We start from the raw sequence: 20838 nt of genomic DNA, 5'->3' as shown, positions 1-20838 counted from the left end.
TTGGAGTTTGTCCTGTGCTTTTAGTAAATTCAACTGAGTAGAACTCAGTTATTAGGGAGAAAATACTCAAGACCTAAATAATATCGCCACGAATAAAGCAGTTGATTAGTGATTGGTTGACTTTATGCTTTTCGGTTCACAGAAGTCTTATTGCTGAAGAATCTTGACACAGGCAATGCAAGTGTTTATATGAATATAAAATATGCAACTATATTTAGCTATAATTAAAATCTAGTATGGTATGTAAAACCTGTTTGTCTTTGACTAGAACTTATTCCAGGTTAATGAGATCTCAAACGAGGCATAAAGTGTATGTCCCGTTTTGAAATGATGATGATATTTTCTTAATTACTGTCTGTGTTCAGATTAACCAATTTTGACTCAGTTAAAAAGCTGCAAAAGCATGGTCTGAACTGCTCTTTTTATTACGCATAATTTTCCTTTTATTTAGACTACTTGTACAAATACCCAGTATTACGAGCCAGAAAAATTAACAGGTGCGGATTTAATATGTAGTGTGGATCCACAGAGATTATACTCATTGTATTAAGCCTAATTTTTGTCTTAGTTGTCCCAGTCATATTTAGATCTTATTTCAAGCCATTTCTTTTTCATTTTCTGCTAATCTGACATCATTCTCACCTTAATATCTTCTATTTTGTGTGTGCAGTCTTCCGTTGTTATAGCTCGAATCTCAAGAGACAAAAATAATATATTTTGAAAGATTTTTGAGAAGTTTTATGCTTGCTTTCCTCTTGCTCAGATAAGTTGTGCAGCAAATGGCTCCATTCCTCTTCTTTTGTGCTAGTGACAGGAAAGTTTGTTTAGAGATAAAATGTCACCAATCTGCCCACCTCCTCTACTCTCTCAGAGGACTCTACAACTTCCCATTTTCTTATCTATTTAATTGGAAATGCCTTCTTTATTTGGAAGAAATTAGAAAATAGTGACACAATCTCCCCAGCCCAAGAAGGAGGAGATTTTTTTGCCCCTAGTAGGACAGTTGTTCTATTTTGAATGTATAGTTTCCCCTAGAATTGAGGGAATAAACATTGGTTTTTTTATAAATATTGATTTCTTTGGGTAGATTATATTTATTATTGTACAATGTATTATCGGATGTGCTTCTCAAATAGATTTTACATAATCAGAGAAATTTTGACCCTGAGACTAATTTATTATTTTTTTGCTCCTTCTGCTTTTACATAAACTTATCATTTTTTCTGTGGAGTCTATCAGAATCCCAAATCTGTTATTTCAGTCTTCTTTTGATCATGGTCTTCAGGATATTTTTCCTGGAGTTATTATTATTACTTTATAGTATCTACTATATCTACTATTTTATAGTAGTATCTACTATTTTATAGAAGAATCTACTATTTTATAGTAGATTGTCCTGGAAAATTTATTGGTACCTGAGAGAAAAGTCCAAGGCCAAACTTAAAGGTGCTTCTGGGTGATCAAGGGCTCATGTCTCTATCAGAAAATGATGGAGACTAGAAAGGAACTTACATGAGTGGTTATCGTTTTAAAACCAGAGAGATTCATGGAAGTTGGAAAGGGGGACCTTAAAGGTAAAAAGTTTAGATTTTAGTTTATCAGAGAGGACTGGAAAATAATGTATTTTAAGGGGACTATAGCTATCCAAAGTCTAAGTTTAAAATATTGCATTTGAGTAAAAAAAGAAAGAAAAGAGTTTAACTTTTTTTCCAGTGAGAGAGTAGGTTGTGTCGGATAGTTATAATGTTCAGATTTTTATTTATTTTGTAAATAATTTTATTTTGTTAAAAATTCATGTCAGTTTTGCTGAGGTAGTCCTGAGACTGGATCAAAAATTGCACCACTGTATCCTTCTACAAACATGCACATGTTTTTAAAAATTGTTTTACTTGCACAGTTGAGTCCATGATGTTTGTGTTGTATCACATTTGTAGTATAGTTAATTATTTACGTCATCTTCCTGAAAAAGACAAAATCAGTGAGAAATTTTTCTGCTTAATATTGAGTCACATGTGACTGTATTTACCTTTGCAAAGCAGAGAAATATGTGAATAAAAGGCATGGATCCACAATTGCTGAAGCAAATCAATACATGTCAAGGAAAAGCAAAACCGTACGTAGAACTATGTAGAAACCTATGTACAGAACTAAATGCTTGTTAAGTAAAAATTCCTAATCCTTATCCACTTACCCATTTAAAATTAACTCTAAAATTAATATCGAAAAAGTCTTCCTGATTTATTCAAATGGCTGATGCTTACGTGTTATTTTGGATCCAGAGATGCAAAATATAACCTTCATAGATAGATTAAATACTTTTCTAAGCTGAATTAGCGTTTTTGAAAAAAATACCAGGGTCTGACTCATTACAAGTAAAAATAAATATTTTATTACACATGTAATATTATTTAGCTTTATAAATTGTTAACATCATAATAATAATCTCAAGAAGTTCTAAAAATGGAGATAATTATGACAGCCATAAAATGTAAAGCATATTGAATTATGTATTTGGTTATATATTAGTCATACATTTTTAGGGCCTAATTTGTATTTTTCCCCGGCAATGTTTTAGTTACATTTTTTCACAGTGTTTTTCTAAAAAAAAAAAAAGAAAATACTGTATCATTTTGTAATTCTTAGTTTATCAGAGAAACCAACTTTATCTCAACTTTATTAAAAAGTGATAATAAATTCAAATTTAGCTGATATGAAATTTACCAGTACCAAAATGAAGTGGTTCATGCCAAACAGTAACAAAGCAGAACCAAGAGGCCATGAATTAAGGGAGCTCCCACATGTATGCCTATGATGGAAACTATCCCAAGAGAGTCCTTAGAACAGCCAGGCGCATGGCTCAGGCCTGTAATCCCAGCATTTTGGGAGGCCAAGGTGGGTGGATTGCCTGAGGTTGGGAGTTTGAGACCAGCCTGACCAACATGGAGAAACCCCATCTCTACTTAAAATACAAAATTAGCCAGGTGTGATGGTGCATGCCTGTTATCCCAGCTACTTGGGAGGCTGAAGCAGGAGAATTGCTTGAACCTGGGAGGCAGAGGTTGCGGTGAGTCAAGGTCAAGTCATTGTACTCCAACCTAAGCAACAACAGTGACTCCATCTCAAAAAAAAAAAAAAAAAAAAAAAAAAAGAAAAGAAAAGAAAAGAAAGAAAGAAAGAAAAGAAAAAAGAAATTCCTCAGAACCAAACTATTCCAGATTAGCTGCTTGTACAAGGAAATTTGCCTAACAAGAGCTGCCTTCACCAGTGAGCTGATGTGGATTCCTGTAACAAGCTCTTGGAACCAGTAGTCTTTGTTTCAAAACAGTTAATGTGAACTTTTTTTCTTTCAAAAGCTTCCCCTTGCTTCAGCCTTTTTGCATGCACCTGTGGTCAGCCAAAGCAAGCATAACCCAAACTGCAATTTTTGCTGTTCTCAGTAAACTCTGTTGAGGAAAGTTGGTCCCTCTATTCTTTATTTTAGGTTAATATGAGCATAGAATTTTGTAGAGTCCTGGAGATACATCCATACCAGGGATTAAATTGGATTCTTATTCCCAAGTAATTTTTGTTCTTGAGGGCACACTAATGAATTATTTGTGTCTGCCCTAGTTACTATAAATAATTTTGTTTAGTTAAATAGAATTGTGCCTTTTAAAATAGTTATAGTCCTTAGATACTATTTTGTTATATTTTGTTTTGAAGATGTTTTTACACTTACTGGCTTCAAAGGCAACTTCTGCATTATTCCTTGGACTTTTCTCTTAGTTCAATTTAGAAAGAACAGAGAAAACACAAGCATTTAGGTAAATAATGGAAATAGGATTCATGTCATAAAATGATACCTTGCGAAATTAACAAGGTGGCAAATAATACAGGTGATGTTAGTTTTCTGATTAATAACGAGACAGAATCTGAAGCATTAGAGGAAACACATATGAATCTGAAGAAATAAAATGAACTGGAGAAGACACCAAAGGTGATGATCAAGAAATGTATATTGTATAATGGGGCTGTTGGGGCTCAAGGAGAGCAATTTTAAAAGGGAACAGGAGATATGGAGAAAGCTGAGTTGGTGATGTGAGTATTATGGACTTCTCAAAGCATGGTTCTGACTCTGGCAAAAAGTGGGAGGTCAGAGCAGAGTTGGCTGCTTGTAATGGGAGTGGGGGAGAAAGCAACTCTTTAAAAAAATTTATGTCAAAATGGTATTCAGTGGTCCATCACATTGAATCAACACACCTTTATTGAAAACATATTATTTAGCTCACACTCTAGGGGTTCATTTCTCTTATTCTCTGAACTTAAAATCCCTTTCTTGTTGATCTTTAATATGGGTCACTAAACAGATTCTGTTTTACCTGATTAAATAAATGGTAACAAGGCCCGAGTTTACTCCTTCTATTTTACTGTATACTTACTTAACAGTTCACTTTGTCAGACTTCTGCCCCCTCTGCAAGATTAAGAAAATTAGTGGTTACAGTGTCATGCAATTCTATTCGGCTTGAAAAGTTATTGAGGCATGTTTTTCCACCTTTTTAAGCTTCATTTATTTATTAGAAGCATTCCCTTAAGTGTATGATGAGTCAACATTTCTTTTGCCTAAGTCCAGTAAAGTCAAAGCATTATTTAATTTAAAATGTGTGCATGTTAATTTCCTTCCCTTAGCATTTAATTGGAGACTGTTTTCCACAGTTAGCTTGCCAAAATGTTACTAGGTTCCTCTGTGGCTGTCTGCTATTTGAACAGACAAGCAACTAATTAGAATAACAGAACAACATGATTGTCATTCATCCATTCTTACAGGTTATTTTTAAAAGAAGATTTTGTTTAAAAAGAGAAAATCCATATTATATTAAGGAAATATAAGATCCGTGCTCTCCTTGAGGCATTTTTTCACTCCACCATGCCAGCATTCCCTTATTCTCTGTCATAATACCTATCAAGAAATGGGAGGTTTTCCTAAGTAAAGAAAACCTTTCACACATAAATCTTTAAACTGGAAAAGCAGATGTATCAGGGGGTGGCTTTTAATTTGACAAACGATCTCTTACATTACAAAAGAATTTTCTGAAGATTACTTTCTGTAGACAACTTTGATTTTCAGTACACTGAAAATCAAAGAATATTCTACATTGTAAACACTTTTAAAATGGACACACCTGTTTTTAATATTCTTATGTAAATAAACCTATTTACATGTGAGTCCCAGTGTGGTGGGTAAATGAAAACCAGTGTGTGTTACTCAAGTTGGTTAAGGTTAGAGAAATAGTCCAAATAGCTCAGCCTCCTCTTGCTATACTATTTTGTCCAGTCAATCTCTGATCCTCCCTCCATCCTAATTCCGGAAGAGAGGATAGGAGAAAGAGCAAAATCTTATTCCAAAAAGCATACTCTGGAAAGAAAAAAAAACTCTGTTGGATAATACTCAGTTTGGGATTTGTTTTTTCCTGTCTAGTTCTTAGTACCTTTAGAATTGAGATAATTCATTATTTGTCACTCAAGTAGGTTTTGAGTAAACTGGTAAGTTTAATTGGAGCCTTAAAGCCCATAGGATTTATACTGGTCATTTCTGCCAATTGTAAATCTGCTTGTACTTGTTCTTCATGAAATCATGGAATAATTTTTCATGTATTTTCATGTGTCAACCCAAAAAGAAACTTAGGCTATCCAGAACAGAGGAGTTTATTTGAAAACAGCAGAAGATTGCAACCCAGAAAATGTGAACTGAGGCAAATCACAGGCACATCCAAAGGGATTGGGGCCAAAGGGAGACTTTTTTTTTTTTTTTTTTTTTTTTGAGACAGAGTCTTGCTCTGTCACCAGGCACCAGGGTGGAGTGCAGTGGCACGATCTCAGCTCACTGTAACTTCCGCCTCCCAGGTTCAAGCAATTCTCCTGCCTCAGCCTCCCGAGTAGCTGTGACTACAGGTGCACACCACCATGCCCAGTTAATTTTTGTATTTTTTAGTAGAGCCGGGGTTTCACCATGTTGGCCAGGATGGTTTCGATCTCTTGACCTCATGATCCACCTGCCTCAGCCTCCCAAAGTGCTGGGATTACAGGTGCAAAGGGAAACTTTTAAGGACAAAGAGAAGTCTTCATAAACTGTTAAACTAGAAAGACCATTGGTTGCAAGGGCTTGCTGCAAGAGTTGGCGACAAATCATTGTTAAAGACATCGTTACTCACAGGTGTCCTTGTGCAAGCGGCTTATCTGGAGCTTTGCAGTCCAGGGGAATTTCCTTGCTGTAAGTCCTGTTACTGGCAAATGTGCAGTAACTGCAGGAATGTCTATGATAAGGCCTTTACAGGCATTTGTGAGTGAGGGCTCCCCCTTCAAGGCCTTGTAACTCCGTTCACTAGGGTTTGACAGAATCGATTCTATTTTGGCATCTACAACTTTCACACATAGTTCGGAATGAAGCTCCTGCAAAATAATATTTATATATATAGATATATAGATATATATTTTCATGGTATCTAGTACCTGTGCCATGTAGTGAATGCCTGAATAAAGGATGACATATATTGTAGTTAGATTTTCTTAGGGACTCTATTATTTAAATAACTTACAGTAAGCACTTACTATGTGATGATAAACACTATGCTATTTATGTTACCTATGCTTCTCAATATTAACACAATTCTACACAGTTTGGGATATGACTGAAATACTTACTTTATAGCTAAGGGAGTGGAGCACATAGGGGTTAAACTCTTGCCCAAGGTCAGACAGTGAGTTGACTTGAGTCTTCCCATGTTGTCACTGATGCATCTTCTTCGCTGGCTCTTGCTCCCATATCTCCCCTCAGTAATATAAAGACTACAGCCTTTCATTCCCAATAGAGTGAAAATATACCACTCATTCATTATTTTTCAAGTATAGTGCAAAGGAGAGCAGTTTAATATCCATTTCTCGTTTGGTTGGGAAATTTACCAATAGAGCAGAAAAGCACAGCAGGGAGAGACCTCAGGGGAAACAAACACAACTTTGAGATAAACCCTAATTTTTTTTTTAATGTTAAAATTTAACTTTTAATTCCTTTGTAGTATTTACACAACTGTCAGTGAAATGATAAATCTTCTACCTCATTTCACAAGAGGGCAGCACTTTCTTTTAAAATTTAAAGTATGACTAAAAAAATACAATCAAATTAACTTTTTCCATCATGAAGTTAAGCTTGAGTGATTTACAGGAAGACAGGAGCCTCTGTCCTGGGGGAAATTTATGAGTTAAGATGAATGCAGATCTGCAGGGGAACTTGGGATCCTTTTAGAAAATGGAACAACGCATTAAAATCAAGCCCTAAAATTTTTGACTTGCAATTTGAATTGAATACTATTTTGGTAACTTCATAAATGTGTAAAAGTCTGTCAAGATCATGACTTTCTGTTCTATTACGGCAAAATAAGAAGAGTGAATCATTTTAATATATTCAAATTGTTTTACTCTTGTCAAATAAAAAGTATTTATTGAGCAATGGTTTTACATTTATGATTCTACAGGTCATGAGGGACAAATACATTTAACTTTTTTCTTAATTATGTAACTCTCAAAGAGCTTAACTCCCTTGGGGCGACAAGGAAGGGAAAGCAGATTGGCAAAACAACCTGTAAACAAGCCAAGGCAACATGTGAGTAAGGTGCAGGGTGACTACAGAATAATGGAAATGGCTGGCTTGGATAGGAAATTGTTGAATTAAGGTTATAATGCAGGGCTTTGAGTAGAAGGTGGAAATTGAATTTGACTTCAATAATAGATAAAATTTGAATAGATTTAAAAAAAACACAAGGAAGCTATTATTTAAGAGAATAGAGTTTTATCAACAGAGAAAAAGTACAAAGTGCATCAGGGCATGCTAGGAAAGCCTGTTGTTTAAAATATTGTAGGGATAGTGCCTGGTATGTAAGATAAGGCTATATTGTGGCACCTTGAAAGTTACAAATTAGGGCTACACTTTCCAATACCACAGCCACCAATTGTTTGTGAGTATTTAAATGAATTCAAATTAAAACCAAAATGTATTTCCCCAGTCACATCATGAGCCACATTTCAAGTGTTTAATAGCCACCCTACTCTATTGAGTAGCACAAAGATGGAATATTTTCATTGTCACAGAAAGTTCTATTGGAAAGCACTGCGTCACAATTATTTTGGGGTTGGGATATGGAGAGTCATCAAAGACACAAGGAATGATATGATAGTATGAAGAACGTTTGATTTATATCTGTGAGCTGGGAACTTACAGAGAACTTTTTTTGTTTCTGTTTTTCTGTTTTGTTTTGTTTTGTTTTTGATGTTGTTTTTTCCATGGAGCAAAAACAGAGCTTGCCAGTTGTAAGCATTTTGTATAAGTGTTCTAAAAAAATGTCATATTTAATTTAGATTTTAAATTAGCTACTAATATACTAGCTTTAATGAGGAAACAGAAGGTGAGCTAAAAGAAGTAACTTTTTTATTAGATAAATTAGTCAAATTCAGTTAGGTTTGTCATATAGCATATAGAACTTGAGAAAATAGTGACTCAGGAAGGATGGCATGAAGAAATCCTGTGAGGAGATGTATTAGTTCATTCTCATGCTGCTAATAAAGACAGATATACTGGAGACTGGGCAATTTATAAAAGAAAGAGGTTTAATGGACTCCACATGGCTGTGGTGGCCTCACAATCATGGCAGAAGGCAAAGGAGAAGCAAAGGCACATCTTACATGGTGGCAGGCAAGACAGCTTGTGCAGAATAACTCCCCTTTATAAAACCATCAGGTCTCATGAGACTTACTCACTATCATGAGAACAGCATGGGAAAGGCCTGCCCTCATGATGTGATTACCTCCCACCGAGTCCCTCCCACAACACATGGGGGAATTATGAGAGCTACAATCCAAGATGAGACTTTGGTGGGACACAGTCAAACCGTATCAGGAGGTGAAACTTTCATGTAATCTATTTATATTTGCTTTTAAAATTTTGTTGTTAAATAAAATAAAGCCAGTGTTAAATCTTAACAAGTTTACATTGTGGTAAAAATATGCAGAAATATTTAAAACTATAAACTTAGCTTCTCTCAAAATATTAGGTTTGTGCAAAAGTGATCATGGTTTTTGCCATTAAACCAACCTAAATAATATACCATTATAGCATATAATAGTATATTATAATACATTTTTAGAGTTTTTATCATTTTTTTGGAAATATATGAAAACCCTCACCTCTGAAAAACTCAGTCCAGGCATTCTAGTATCACATATAATAATAAGAAAGTCTTAATTGTCCTATAACTAAAACTAACTCTCAATAAATTTTTATTGAAACAAATGCACAATCAATTATATAGTACCAGTGAATATCTTTCTGATAAGAGTGTTTGCTCAAGTGTTAGAGGAACATTCTACACAGAAAAATCGTGGTTCAGACAGGAGTTCCAGGGTCAAGCAGCTAGATAGTATCATAAAGGAAATCATGACACAGGTCTTTTGATTTCAAGAGTGTTATTCTTTCTTATTTATCCCATGAAATATGCACTGTAGGACCAAAACAAAATAATACAGATTAGTAATCTAGTTTACATGTAACATCAGTGAATATTTTCTCATATGATTAAAAAGTTTTCTGTATTGCTTTTCAGACCATCATAGTAGTAGAATGATCTGACTCAATTTTTACTGAGGAAGTTATATTCCGATGACTTAAGTTCTTATCATCCTGAACGACAGTCTTTTCTATACTAGTGTGTAGTGTCAGTTTGCGTGTTGCAAATTTCTTCTAGTTTGTGTCTTGCCTTTTTATTTTCTCTACAGTATTTCTTTTTATTTCAATAGGTTTTTGGGAAACAAGTGGTGTTTGGTTACATGAATAGGTTCTTTAGTGGGGATTTCTGAGACTTCGGTGCACCCATCACCCAAGCAGTGTACACTGTACCCACTGTGTAGTCTTTTATCTGTCATTGCCCTCCCACCCTTTCCCCTGAGTCCCCAGGGGGTTGTACTTTTAAAGGCTCTGTAACTTCCTTATTATTCCATATTCTGATTTTAAAGTTAAAATGCTTTCCAGATCAAGTTCTAGATTGAAATTGTGCTTTAAATTCCTTGGTTTGGCAATTTCAAATGCAGAGCTTGCAATGACAAGACATGGAAAATTCCCTCCTGCTGTAGCTTAACTTACCCCTACACAAGAACGTGGCTGATGTCAGTGTCAGGTGGCTGCTTCACCTGTAGAGGTTCATTTCCTTTAGTATGTTTTTATAGTAACCTTCATGGCACATAAAGCATCCCTTTTCTGAACCTGACAAGCAGGGTCCAGGGTATGAGACTTACTCACTATCACATCACAGGAAAGACCTGCCCTCATAATTAAATTATAATTTCTGTAACTTCGATCCATGAACGAAGGTGCTATTCATACTGCAGCATCTCTTTAGACACTGGTAGACTCTGGCGCTTTCGCTCTGCCACAGTCTAGTTGGGATCACTTAAACCTACTTGAAAGATAAAGCGATGCTTCAATTGCCTGGACAAATCAGGCCAGACATTCGTTTTCAAGTGTTATCAACAGATTTTTATAAACATTCCAAAACCTTTAAACCACAGTATCACAGTAGTAGATAACAATGGGGATACTGGTTTCCTTGGAAAGAGAATAGCTTGAGTTATATAATGCCTGTTTAGACACAAAGTTGTCATTTAAGTAAGCAAGAGCTACTAGTTATAAAGTAACTTATGAGAACAAAAAGGCTTTGTCTATGTGTCCCTTAGAAAAGCTTCCCATTGACCAGCCGTCTGTCTGCTGCAGAAGGCTTGTTTCTCTTGAGGGCTGATTTGGTAGTGTTAGACCATCTGGCACCTCAAAACTTCTGAAACTTTTAGGGCAAAAATAATTGTCTCCAGTACCATTAGCTTTCAAATATAATGATACCACCCTTTTTGGAATAGATATCTACCCAGGAAGATAGACATGTTTTACTTGGGGATTTTCTATCTATTGATTTAATCTTGTGTGAAAAAAGTTTAACACATGCTGTGGCAAAATTTTTCCACAGTATAAAAGATTTGACATTGAAATGACCCGTTCTAGACTCTCAGCTCTCCATCCCTCCCTCAGAGGTCACCATTATTGCTATATTATAGATCTCTACAGACATATTATCTGTATCTCATAGATTGTACCTGTATATTAACTATGTAACTTTATGGCTCTCCTTGCTTTTTGGCATATACATAAGTATGTGCATGCATACATTTCAGAGATTAATTATTTGCACCTGGAAACTATTTCTCTCTCTTTTCCATAGTTATACAGCATTTCATTATGTGAATCTGCCATAATTTATTTATCCAGTTACCTTTTCATGGGCATCTAGATAGTTTTCTTGTATGTATATGTGTACACATTTGCAAATTCCTAGTGATAGAATTTCTGAGTCAAAGGTTATATGCATTTTAATATTTGATGGACATCATTAGATTATCCCCAACCCCAAATTTGGCAGATTCTAATAATCTCTAGGAAATGTAATGGCTCAACGCAAAGGAATTCTTCATTTTGTAATCAGCCTTCTGAGTTCCATGTAAGCAGGATAATACATTGTCTGTGTTCACTGTCTATGGAGTACTTTATTGAAAGCTTTTTGGAAAGAAGACATAATGTAGAAATCATTGCTCAGAGCAAACATCTGAAGGAAGAGAGATAAGGGTACAGAAAATAAATATAACTGGAGGGAAAAAATGGATAATTGTGGTATATGACTTTTCAGGGAGAACCATAGTTGTAAGTGTGAGTAGTTCATGTGGTTAAGTATTGACGGGTTGTTGGTGATATTCGCGAAGACAGGTCATGATTACAGAGTTGATATAGATGTGGAGTGTGATTTTGCAGAGAATCCTGAATGGGTTCCTAAGTAGGAAGATGGCAGGGACATGGTTCAGAGTTGAACCAGTAACTCCACAATGACTATATGAGCTTGCAAGCATGAGAGAAATCCCACTGCTTAGTATTACACACAAAAGTATAGCTCATCACATGGGGTTAGTTTGAACTTCCTCTGTGTTTACCCAATGTTAGTTCCTTAAGTATGTATTCAAATTGTAGGAACAATACCCTCCTGGGGAAAGTACCAGCTTTTTACTTGTGACTGAAAACAGCGCTTTCGATTTTGATTTGTTTTGACATTTTCATTGCTGTTATTAAAATTCGTGTTTTAATTTTGGCTTTCATTTTCTAAATCTGCATAGCTGAAGAAAATTGGAGAAACCTTTATAAAACCTTTCGAAAACCTTTAAGAGCCTTCTTTTCAGAGCCCTGTGGGTTTACTTGCATATCCCACTGGCATGTGCTGTAAAGTAGGCATCTGGAATTTCAGGCTTGGCCTCCTGAGAGTGTTTCCCTCTTGTCTGATGCTGCGTATTTTTTGGGAAGAATATGGTTTGGAAACATTAACTTGTCTTGGCATTATTTTTAGTCACCTAATAAAGTGCTGTCTGAATTATTAAATATTTAGAAGGTTGCTGAAGGCTGACCCCAGCACCTGGTTGGCTAATTCGGAAGCAAATCAGCTGGTATTTGTCTTCTGAACCTCTACCCCACCCACCCATTCCCCTTAAGAAAAAGCTCTTTGTACCTCTTTGAATGTCTGTTGGAATCTTCCCGCCATGTGTTTTAGAAAATATATTAAGTATTGAATCTTTTTCTTTTGAATCCTAATTTTTATTTCTACATGACCACCTGTAAACTTATCAAAATATGTAGCATTATATTGAAGAGACGAACATTAAAAATAATTCTTTGTGTACAAAGTATAGGGCCTGAACTTCCTGGGATAAAAGGAGAGTTCTCCCTTTCATCAGGGGACTCAGGCCTCCATCCTTAGATTGAACTTTTTGCCCTTTAGGGCTGTATATTACCATAAATAGCTACCAGCTGACAGACTTCACTGCTGGCTGATGTTAACTTGAAAGCTCAAATGTATGGAGTGGTCCCTCCCTAATGGAACTTCATTGGTAGAAGACAATGAATTGAAATCTCAGATGGTGATTAGGGTCTTACAGCTATTTTATTTTTGAATTATAAACCCCGAGTTAAAAGGGTTATGAAAAGGAGAATTGTGTTTATTTCTTTCACGAGAAATAAGCTGGATCTTTCTTTGAGTCAGAATGGACTTACAACAAATAAACTTCTCTACCCATGCCAGAAGCTCCTCGTTTTAGTAATGAATAAGCCATGATGTAACAATTTATGTGTAATCACCTATTGACCTCCCATATGCTTCACTTTAGAGGCTCCTAAGAAGCTTTTCTTCATTTCTTTTCTTTTTATTCTTTGTATTGGCCAATATAAAGGAAAACCTGTTAGATTTTACACAGAAAACATACTTGATCTTTAGTTTTAAAAATTGTGTTTAGTGGGAAGGGTGCCTTAAGATCCACTGTAGGAGTAAGATACAAATTTCTTAGTTTACTGAATCATAAAGAATCTTTTATAGCCTTATTAAAATTACTAAATAGGTCATCCTTTAACAAATTATATAAAATATAATTTTTAAGTACAAAAAGTTTGTAAATTTTCCTACCCTTTGAAAGTTCTTGGCAAAGCCATCCATAAGGCTCTCTTCATTTTGACATTGGAATGTGGTTTTTATTGAGCGATTTAGATTTAGATTTTACTGAGTCCATTGTTGAGTTTTCCTGTGCTTCTCTTTGGTTCTGGAATCTTTTTGCTTTCTTATGAAAGTCTATGTCTATGTTTGAAACATAGCTTATTTAGCTAGAGATTTCTGGGTTATTCAGTGTTGATCTGCTACAGGGATTGGTAGTGTCAAGCTTATTCCACCTACTGAGGATTAGTGAATAATTGATTTGCACATGGGCTTAAACTGGCAAAATGTCAACTACTTCAAATGTCATCATCTAATTTATTAAGTCTCTCTGGTGATATATTGCTTTCACTGGAGGCATCTATTTTTTGTTTTAATGATTACAGGATTATAGGCGATAATGTATTAAAGAGGTAGTTGGTAAAAAAGTATGGTGGAAATGTAGGTATATTATGAAGATGATATTTTGTGTAATGACTTTAAACTGAGAAAGTACTCTTTTTTATTTTAATTTTTTGAAGACAAGGTCTCACTCTGATTGCCCTGGCCCGAGTGCAGTGGTGTGATCTCGATTCACTGCAGCCTCAACCTTCCTGGATCAGTGATTCTCCCACCTCAGCCTCCAGAGTAGAGTAGCTGGGATTATTGTCACAGGCCACCACATCCGAGTAATGGAAAGTATACTTTTTATAGATATCAAACACAAATTCATGATGAAATGTGCTCACTTTTATAAAAGCAACTCACATTTACAAGTCTTACTTCTAATATATCACTCAGTTAACAAAGACTGCAATACTTTTGAGTAATATATTAAATATTTAGCTATTTGAATTTTACAGAATGTCTTTAGATCTTTACATGAATAATTTGTTTGCCTTTAACTCTTAAAAAACAACATTTTTAATTGTTCTCTTGTGTTTTCTTGAGAGTATAGTTACCCTGTATTAAAATTAGTTAAGAATTTAAAAAAATTCTTTTGAATGATTCCATATTGTTTTGATGATCCGTTTTTGAATATGGATCCACAGAGTTTTGTACTCTTTCTTCTAAAGAGGCTACCATCATAGCTAGATTTGTCAGCATCGTCATTTTCGTTGCCTCATAACTGCACGTAAGGGATTTTTCGTTGTCTTTTCTACCCTTGCAGAGAATGTCACTTCTGAGAAGGTAGCTGATAGAGAGGCCACAACTTCTGGATATTCTACTCTCTAATTCCACAGGAGAATATACTCTTTTCCTTTCTTCCGTCTAAGGCTCAAGCACTTACCAGGCTGATAAAAGTTCTCTTGTTCTTATCTTTTGGAAAGAAGGCCTAATACAAAGGATACCCTTTATTTTTCCTCATCTTTGTGCCTTGTGTTTAGCCTTGGATGTGGATACAAGATATTTGGGGCTCTAATAATACCATATCATTCTTGTCTGGTAGAAGAACCCTTTAAACAGAAAGGGTCTACTTTAGAGCAAGACTGTGGTATTCCCTGTTGTTTCACGGAGTTTTTGTTTAATTCACTCTTCTGATCTGTGCATGGGGGAATGGAATGGCGTGTATGCACATGTCTCTGATCCCAGCCATCCAGCACCCTGGGTGGTAGCTGGAAGTTTGCCTAGCTGAGAAAGATTGTTCTTTTTCTCTCCCTCTTTTATTTATTTATTTATTATTATTATTATTTTTGTGTGTGTGGTGGTGGTGATTGTGTTGGTGCTGGTGGTTTCTTTTGTCTTTTATTTATGTAAAAAGTTTATTTGCTGCTCTTAAAAGATCTCAGCATGTGGCCCTAGAGCCTTTACAGACTAGGTTCCCTGTGGCCACTTTCTCTGTAATATTTTCACCACAATTCTGATGGTTGGTCTTCATGCTGATGTCAGTGCTGTTTTGATCCAAACTGTAGGTTATTTTTACTTGTGAATTTCTGAATAACCATTAGATTAACACATTTGTTTTTGAAATCAAATGTGCGTTGAGGTGAAACTCGTTCTGCTAGAAAGCTCATAAAGCCATTTTGCCCCTGGGGACATGCAGGGTTTTATGAATAAATAATGAAAATATTTTAAAAGCTTGTTAAAATTTGTATAGATGGGCATATGTAAAACACATGCTATTTCAATACTGATATGAAAATAAGTTAGGAATGAAATGGAAAGATAAATGGTTTGCAAATTCAAAAAATAATAACCACATTGTGTACTGTTCCCTGTTAGGTTTTTAGTTTTTCTGCTGTTAAATGTAGTCTCTTATTACCCTTGATTAAATGAGTGTTAACAATATTGATATTTAAATAACTCATTAGCCCTTTATGAGATGTGTATTTTGATTTCAGGATTTTCCCCCACTTTGGTCTATGCCTTGATGCCAAAAGTAAACTTACTCATGTTAAATTTTACATTATTCTACTTGTAATAGTGTCACCATTAGAAGCACTGCATCTTTATGATGAAATTCTGCATACAACTAGAGAAACACCTTACACATGAACATTTCCATTATACTTTATTGGTATACTATATAGCTATGTAATGCAAAAGCAAATTCACATTTTGCCTTGGAATGATATCTGTAATATCACTACAAGGAATTTATAATTTGGATTGGAATTTTTTTCTTTAAAGCAATGACACTCAAAACGTTGTGGAAGATGCTGTTTGTCTGAGTGCCAATAGTAATTTAACATCAAAACTGAAAACACATACAGAGTAGTTATTACTCACATTTTGAGTACAATAGTTTCTCTCGTTTTGTGTCAGAAACAAGTAAATTCCCTATATGAAAACAGTCTGAATGCCTTTCAGTGGCATCCAAGAGATCAAAACACTTTTCTTTAAAAGTATTTTCTTCATCGGTTTCCTGCTAACACCTTTTTGAAAAATAAAATTAATCAACGCCTATTTCCTTTTGTGATTAGTATTATTTTGTGCATTCACTCCCTTTTCTTTTCATGGGTTGGCTCCCAACTGGAATATGGAACCTGTGATCCCTTCAAGATTGAGACAATGTAAGAGATAGAGTACTGACTTTTGGGGCAGGCAGGCCTCCAGGAAGTGGGAGTGAGCTTTCACTTCAAACTGTGTGAGGGGTGGTGAAAAGGGAGGATGCTGATTAAAATAATAAACAACTGTTGGAAAGAGAAGTCGATTACCACACTGCTGTCAGATCAGCCCGTGGAGCTGCCGGAACCCACTGAGGCTGCTCTCCTCTGCCGCAAAGCCTGCAGAGGGGACTAGGGGATTTGCTGAGAGAGTTTTTCTCCGGACAGACAGAACACCTTTTAAAACAACTTTAGTTCTGTTGCACTGACAGCATCCCTTAGGCCAGCCTGACCTAGGGAAATGGACTGAAACTAGCTTGGTGGTTACCATAGCAACCCAGGCTGCTGGTGTCTGGGAGAGTGAGAACCGGTGGCTTCTTGTCCCGTGTTTTGGTGTTTCTTCAGCTAAGAGTACACTCCTCCTTCGACCTCTACATAAGTCATGCTCTTTGAAAACTGGCTCTTTACCCAGGGTTGTTTTTTTTTTTTTTTTTTTTTTCGTTCTGAAATCAGTCTGAATGGAGGAAGTTGGTAATACTTGGCTTTTTTTTTTTCTTCTCTCATGCAAGTTTCCAGGATATAGCTTCTTTTTTTTGCGCTGTGTAATTGAGACCAAACTCTAAGCTTGGGGCCCAGGAGAGAACAGTTGTGGCCTGCAGGTCGTTAGTGAGGTGAGCAGAAGGGAATCCTGGGCTTCTCAGAGAAGGAGGAGACCATGCCAGCCTCGTGGAACGCAGCTACCAGGAAATACAGAAGCAGGTCTATTCCTTGTGAACTCCGAAGTCCATGAAAAAAAGGACCCACCGTGAGGTGGCTAAAATGTCCCAGCGCAAGCTGCCGCTGCTGCTGATGGACCATAGCTCAGGGGCAAGGCTTGTAAAGGATTTTACAAAGGATTTTAAAGTATAGCCAGAAAAGATACGGTGTTAGAAGTTAAACGTTGTTGTCTGAAGGAAGTTTGCCGGAAAGATGTAGGCTTCAAGGGCTACTGGACAATGATTGGTCTGAACTTCAGCTTACGGGAACTGCTGACAAAATTTGAAAAGGTATGCAGAAAGCAAACTTCATGAATGTGCTCTTTTCCCTTCTTTCTTGTCTTTTCACTATACATTTAGATAGCAGATATTCTATTGAATCTTTGGTTGTTTAGTATAATTTATAATGAACATCCGATTTTGCTCTCCTCTTTAAATATGTTTTTCAAGTAAAGGGCTAATTAGCAATTATTTCCTTTGGTCAGGAGGGGCTTCTCATGATGCCTGTCACTTTTAGAATTCCACATCAGAAGAAACTCTTTGTACTCAAGTCAGCTGGTAATTTAACTGAAACTTCTTTGAAGAGAAAAAACAAAACGAAAATAAAAAAATAAAAACCCAGCAACAAACACTGGGTATTGGTGCCAAAGTCTGACTTCACAGGCATGGGTTCTGTTTTCTATACCCCTGAGCTTTATCTGCCCAGCCACTGCCTGCCGTGCACTGCCCTGTACCCTGCCTGGGGACTCAGCTCTGGGTGGCAGAAGTCGCTTCACAGTGACAGTGGCACATCTGACCTCAGACTTTTTATCTGAGTGTGTCTGTTCTAACATGGAGTGCTTGCATGCACTTTGAAGCTTTAATGCTTGGATTATTAAATGTGTATGTAGCTCTTTTTTTCCATAGGAAGGCTCTTGGCACACTGTAGATGGAGTCTAGCCTGCCAAATACTGCCTTACATTTATAGTTAAAACAGAACACCTCCTCGGGCCGTGTATAAGCACCGACCTTCTTTCAGTCTTTAAAGAAAAAGAAAGGCAGAAAGGAGCGAAGTCCTCCCTCCTTAGGTATGTTAAGTCAATCATTAATATTTAAAAAGATGTGCTCAGTGGCTTTCACTGTGAATGCTCCATGGTTCATGGCAAGTACGAATACTGTAGGAGCAAGATTGGATTGAGTCATTAAAAGAATAATGGGCTTTTTCTTACAAACCACAATTGCCAGAGGGAAAAGATGCAACACCTTGCCATCTGAGAAGTTTGGAAGATTTTCCAAAACAATTGCAGTCATTGCTTGCCTTTTGGTGATAGGAGCATTGTGGGGGGATGAGGGTGGAGAGAGAAGAATTTAGCTCCTCCTGGTGGGGGGGGGGGGTGCTCCCTCCTGGCCACAGTTGCTTCCCCCAGTCTCTCCCTTCAACTCTACTGTAATGTAAGAGTTAGGCTTGTAACGCAGTGCAGACTTCGACCTCTCGTTTTAATATGCCGTTAAGCATCTTAATTCCTGAGAGTAAAAGACGGGTCTCCGTCAGCTCGCTCTCTATTTAGAAGGGGAGGGGAAGGGAAGGAATATCTTCCTTATGGCAGCTGGTAACAGCAGGTGACAAGCTTTATGACCATAAAGAGGTCTGTTAGCTTACTTTGTATAGATATGTCTGTTTCTTCCTTAAAAGGTACAGAGCATATGTTACATGAATAATTCATTGCTTAGACCCCCTGAGAGGCAGTAATTGTGGGCAATAGCTGGACTTTTGTATTGTAATTGCTGCTATTAGTCTTAAAAGCCTAGGTCAGATACCAGGGGTTAGTAACATGCCTCCTCCTTCTAGCCATTTTATTGGCAGAGTTAGAAGTTTTGGTCATATTAGCATGTTTCCCCTTTTAACTCCCAAACCTTAGTATTTGAATATTTCTTATTAGTATTTTAGCAGTTGAATTGACAGTAAAAGAAGTCTACTGGCTTCTTTTGTTAAAGGCTTGACTTGGGGATTTTTTTTTTTTTTTTTTTTTTGAGACAAAAGACAAATTCAAAAAAACAGCCCTGATGCAATTCTCAGTCTGAAGTTCTCCATATACATGTATTTTTGTGTTAGTTTTATAAAAGCCCATGTGAAAGTTGATCTCTTTGCCGTATTTTACCTATAGGAAGTTGTCATACATGAATGTATTTTTTCCTCACTTATGAAAATCCTTTCTGTATTCTTACAAAATCTGTCTCATATATTGAGAGTGCGCTTCATTGATTTATTGCTGGGAAAACTGGAATTATGGAAAAGTATCAGTACCTCACACCTCTCAAAACTAATCACCTTCCCCCAGCAGAACAACAATGCAGTTTCTAGGGAAAGACCAAGGCCCCCTGCTATCATGCAAAAGCCACTGGATACCTTCAGAAGCTGAGTGGCAGTCATTCTCCATGCAGAAGCAGAATTCCTTTCCTCTGAATTCTCAGTTCTGTCTCTTCCTCAGTATTAGTCACTTGTTTCTAGAGAGAATACTAGCCTTCATGACTTACCACTTTTCATATCAGCAGTTGTCATTGTTTAGTCTGAAGTTTAGGCGATTTTGCTATATTCCTGAAGCAATTTCAGGCTTTAAGCAAGCGAGGGTCTGCTGTTGGACTGGTAGACTCAAATCCCGACACGCTCAGTAGTTGAGGCCAGCAGCTGAGCAGTAGGCCTTCTGATAGTGGCTAACCTGGAAAGTTATAGACTGGTCATATCATTAAAATTCCCAGGTGAAAGCAGACCTTCAGCATAATTTTAGGGCAGCACTTCCTTTGTGAAGGTAAATTGAAAGGGATATGTGAGGTGATATAATTGAATTTTGGCGACATCCAGTGGTTTTGTGATTTTTATTGGATATCTACTCATATATGAGTGTTTGGAAAGTGATTGGGCACCTTGTCTCAGAATGTGTGATGTGGGGTTGTAGTTTCCCAGCACAGGCAGGGTGGGTAATTTCTAACCTAGGGTACTCATTTCTAGTCTTCTAGAACCAGAAAGGGCAAGGCTGGGAGTCTCTTGCAGACAGGAAGTATTCTGTTCCTACAAGATAACAGCTCATTATGGATTAGGAAGGCCCAATTAGAGGGAACCATGCTGACTCTAGAGTGGTACCTAAAGAGGAAGAACTTTTTTTGGGGGGGGTGTGATCTCGGCTCAGCACAACCTCCGCCTCCTGGGTTCAAGAGATTCTCCTGCCTCAGCCCCCAGAGTAGCTGGGATTACAGGCATGCAACACCACACCCAGCTAACTATGTATTTTTAGTAGAGATGGGGTTTCTCTATGTTGGTCAGGCTGGTCTTAGGTGATCCACCTGCCTCTGCCTCCCAGAGTGCTGGGATCACAGGCATGAGCCACCACGCCCAGCCAAGAGGAAGAATTTCTTACCAGGGCAGGATGACCCTGTAGCAAGATGTGCCTACCAGCAAGCAGGTCCTAATCATCTAAGGAAGTGATGAGGGATGA

General features: G+C 36.8%; 1 protein-coding gene across 15 annotated transcripts in view; it reads left to right on the top strand.

Moving 5' to 3' along the window:
- UTRN (utrophin) overlaps positions 1-20838 on the top strand; it is a 589012-nt gene that overhangs the window by 373906 nt on the left and 194268 nt on the right. Inside the window, exon 1 of one of the 15 annotated variants that reach the window (XM_074397332.1) lies at positions 14506-17659. The exons of the other annotated variants lie outside the window; for them this stretch is intronic. Coding sequence (XP_074253433.1) covers positions 17609-17659 — 51 coding nt within the window. The 5' untranslated portion in view covers positions 14506-17608. Of the gene's footprint in view, positions 1-14505; positions 17660-20838 lie in introns of those variants that run through there. 15 annotated transcript variants of the gene reach the window in all.

The sequence above is a fragment of the Saimiri boliviensis genome, chromosome 4 (genome assembly GCF_048565385.1).
Source record: "Saimiri boliviensis isolate mSaiBol1 chromosome 4, mSaiBol1.pri, whole genome shotgun sequence".
Classification (NCBI taxonomy): domain Eukaryota; kingdom Metazoa; phylum Chordata; class Mammalia; order Primates; family Cebidae; genus Saimiri; species Saimiri boliviensis.
This window is presented reverse-complemented; position numbering and strand designations above follow the sequence as displayed.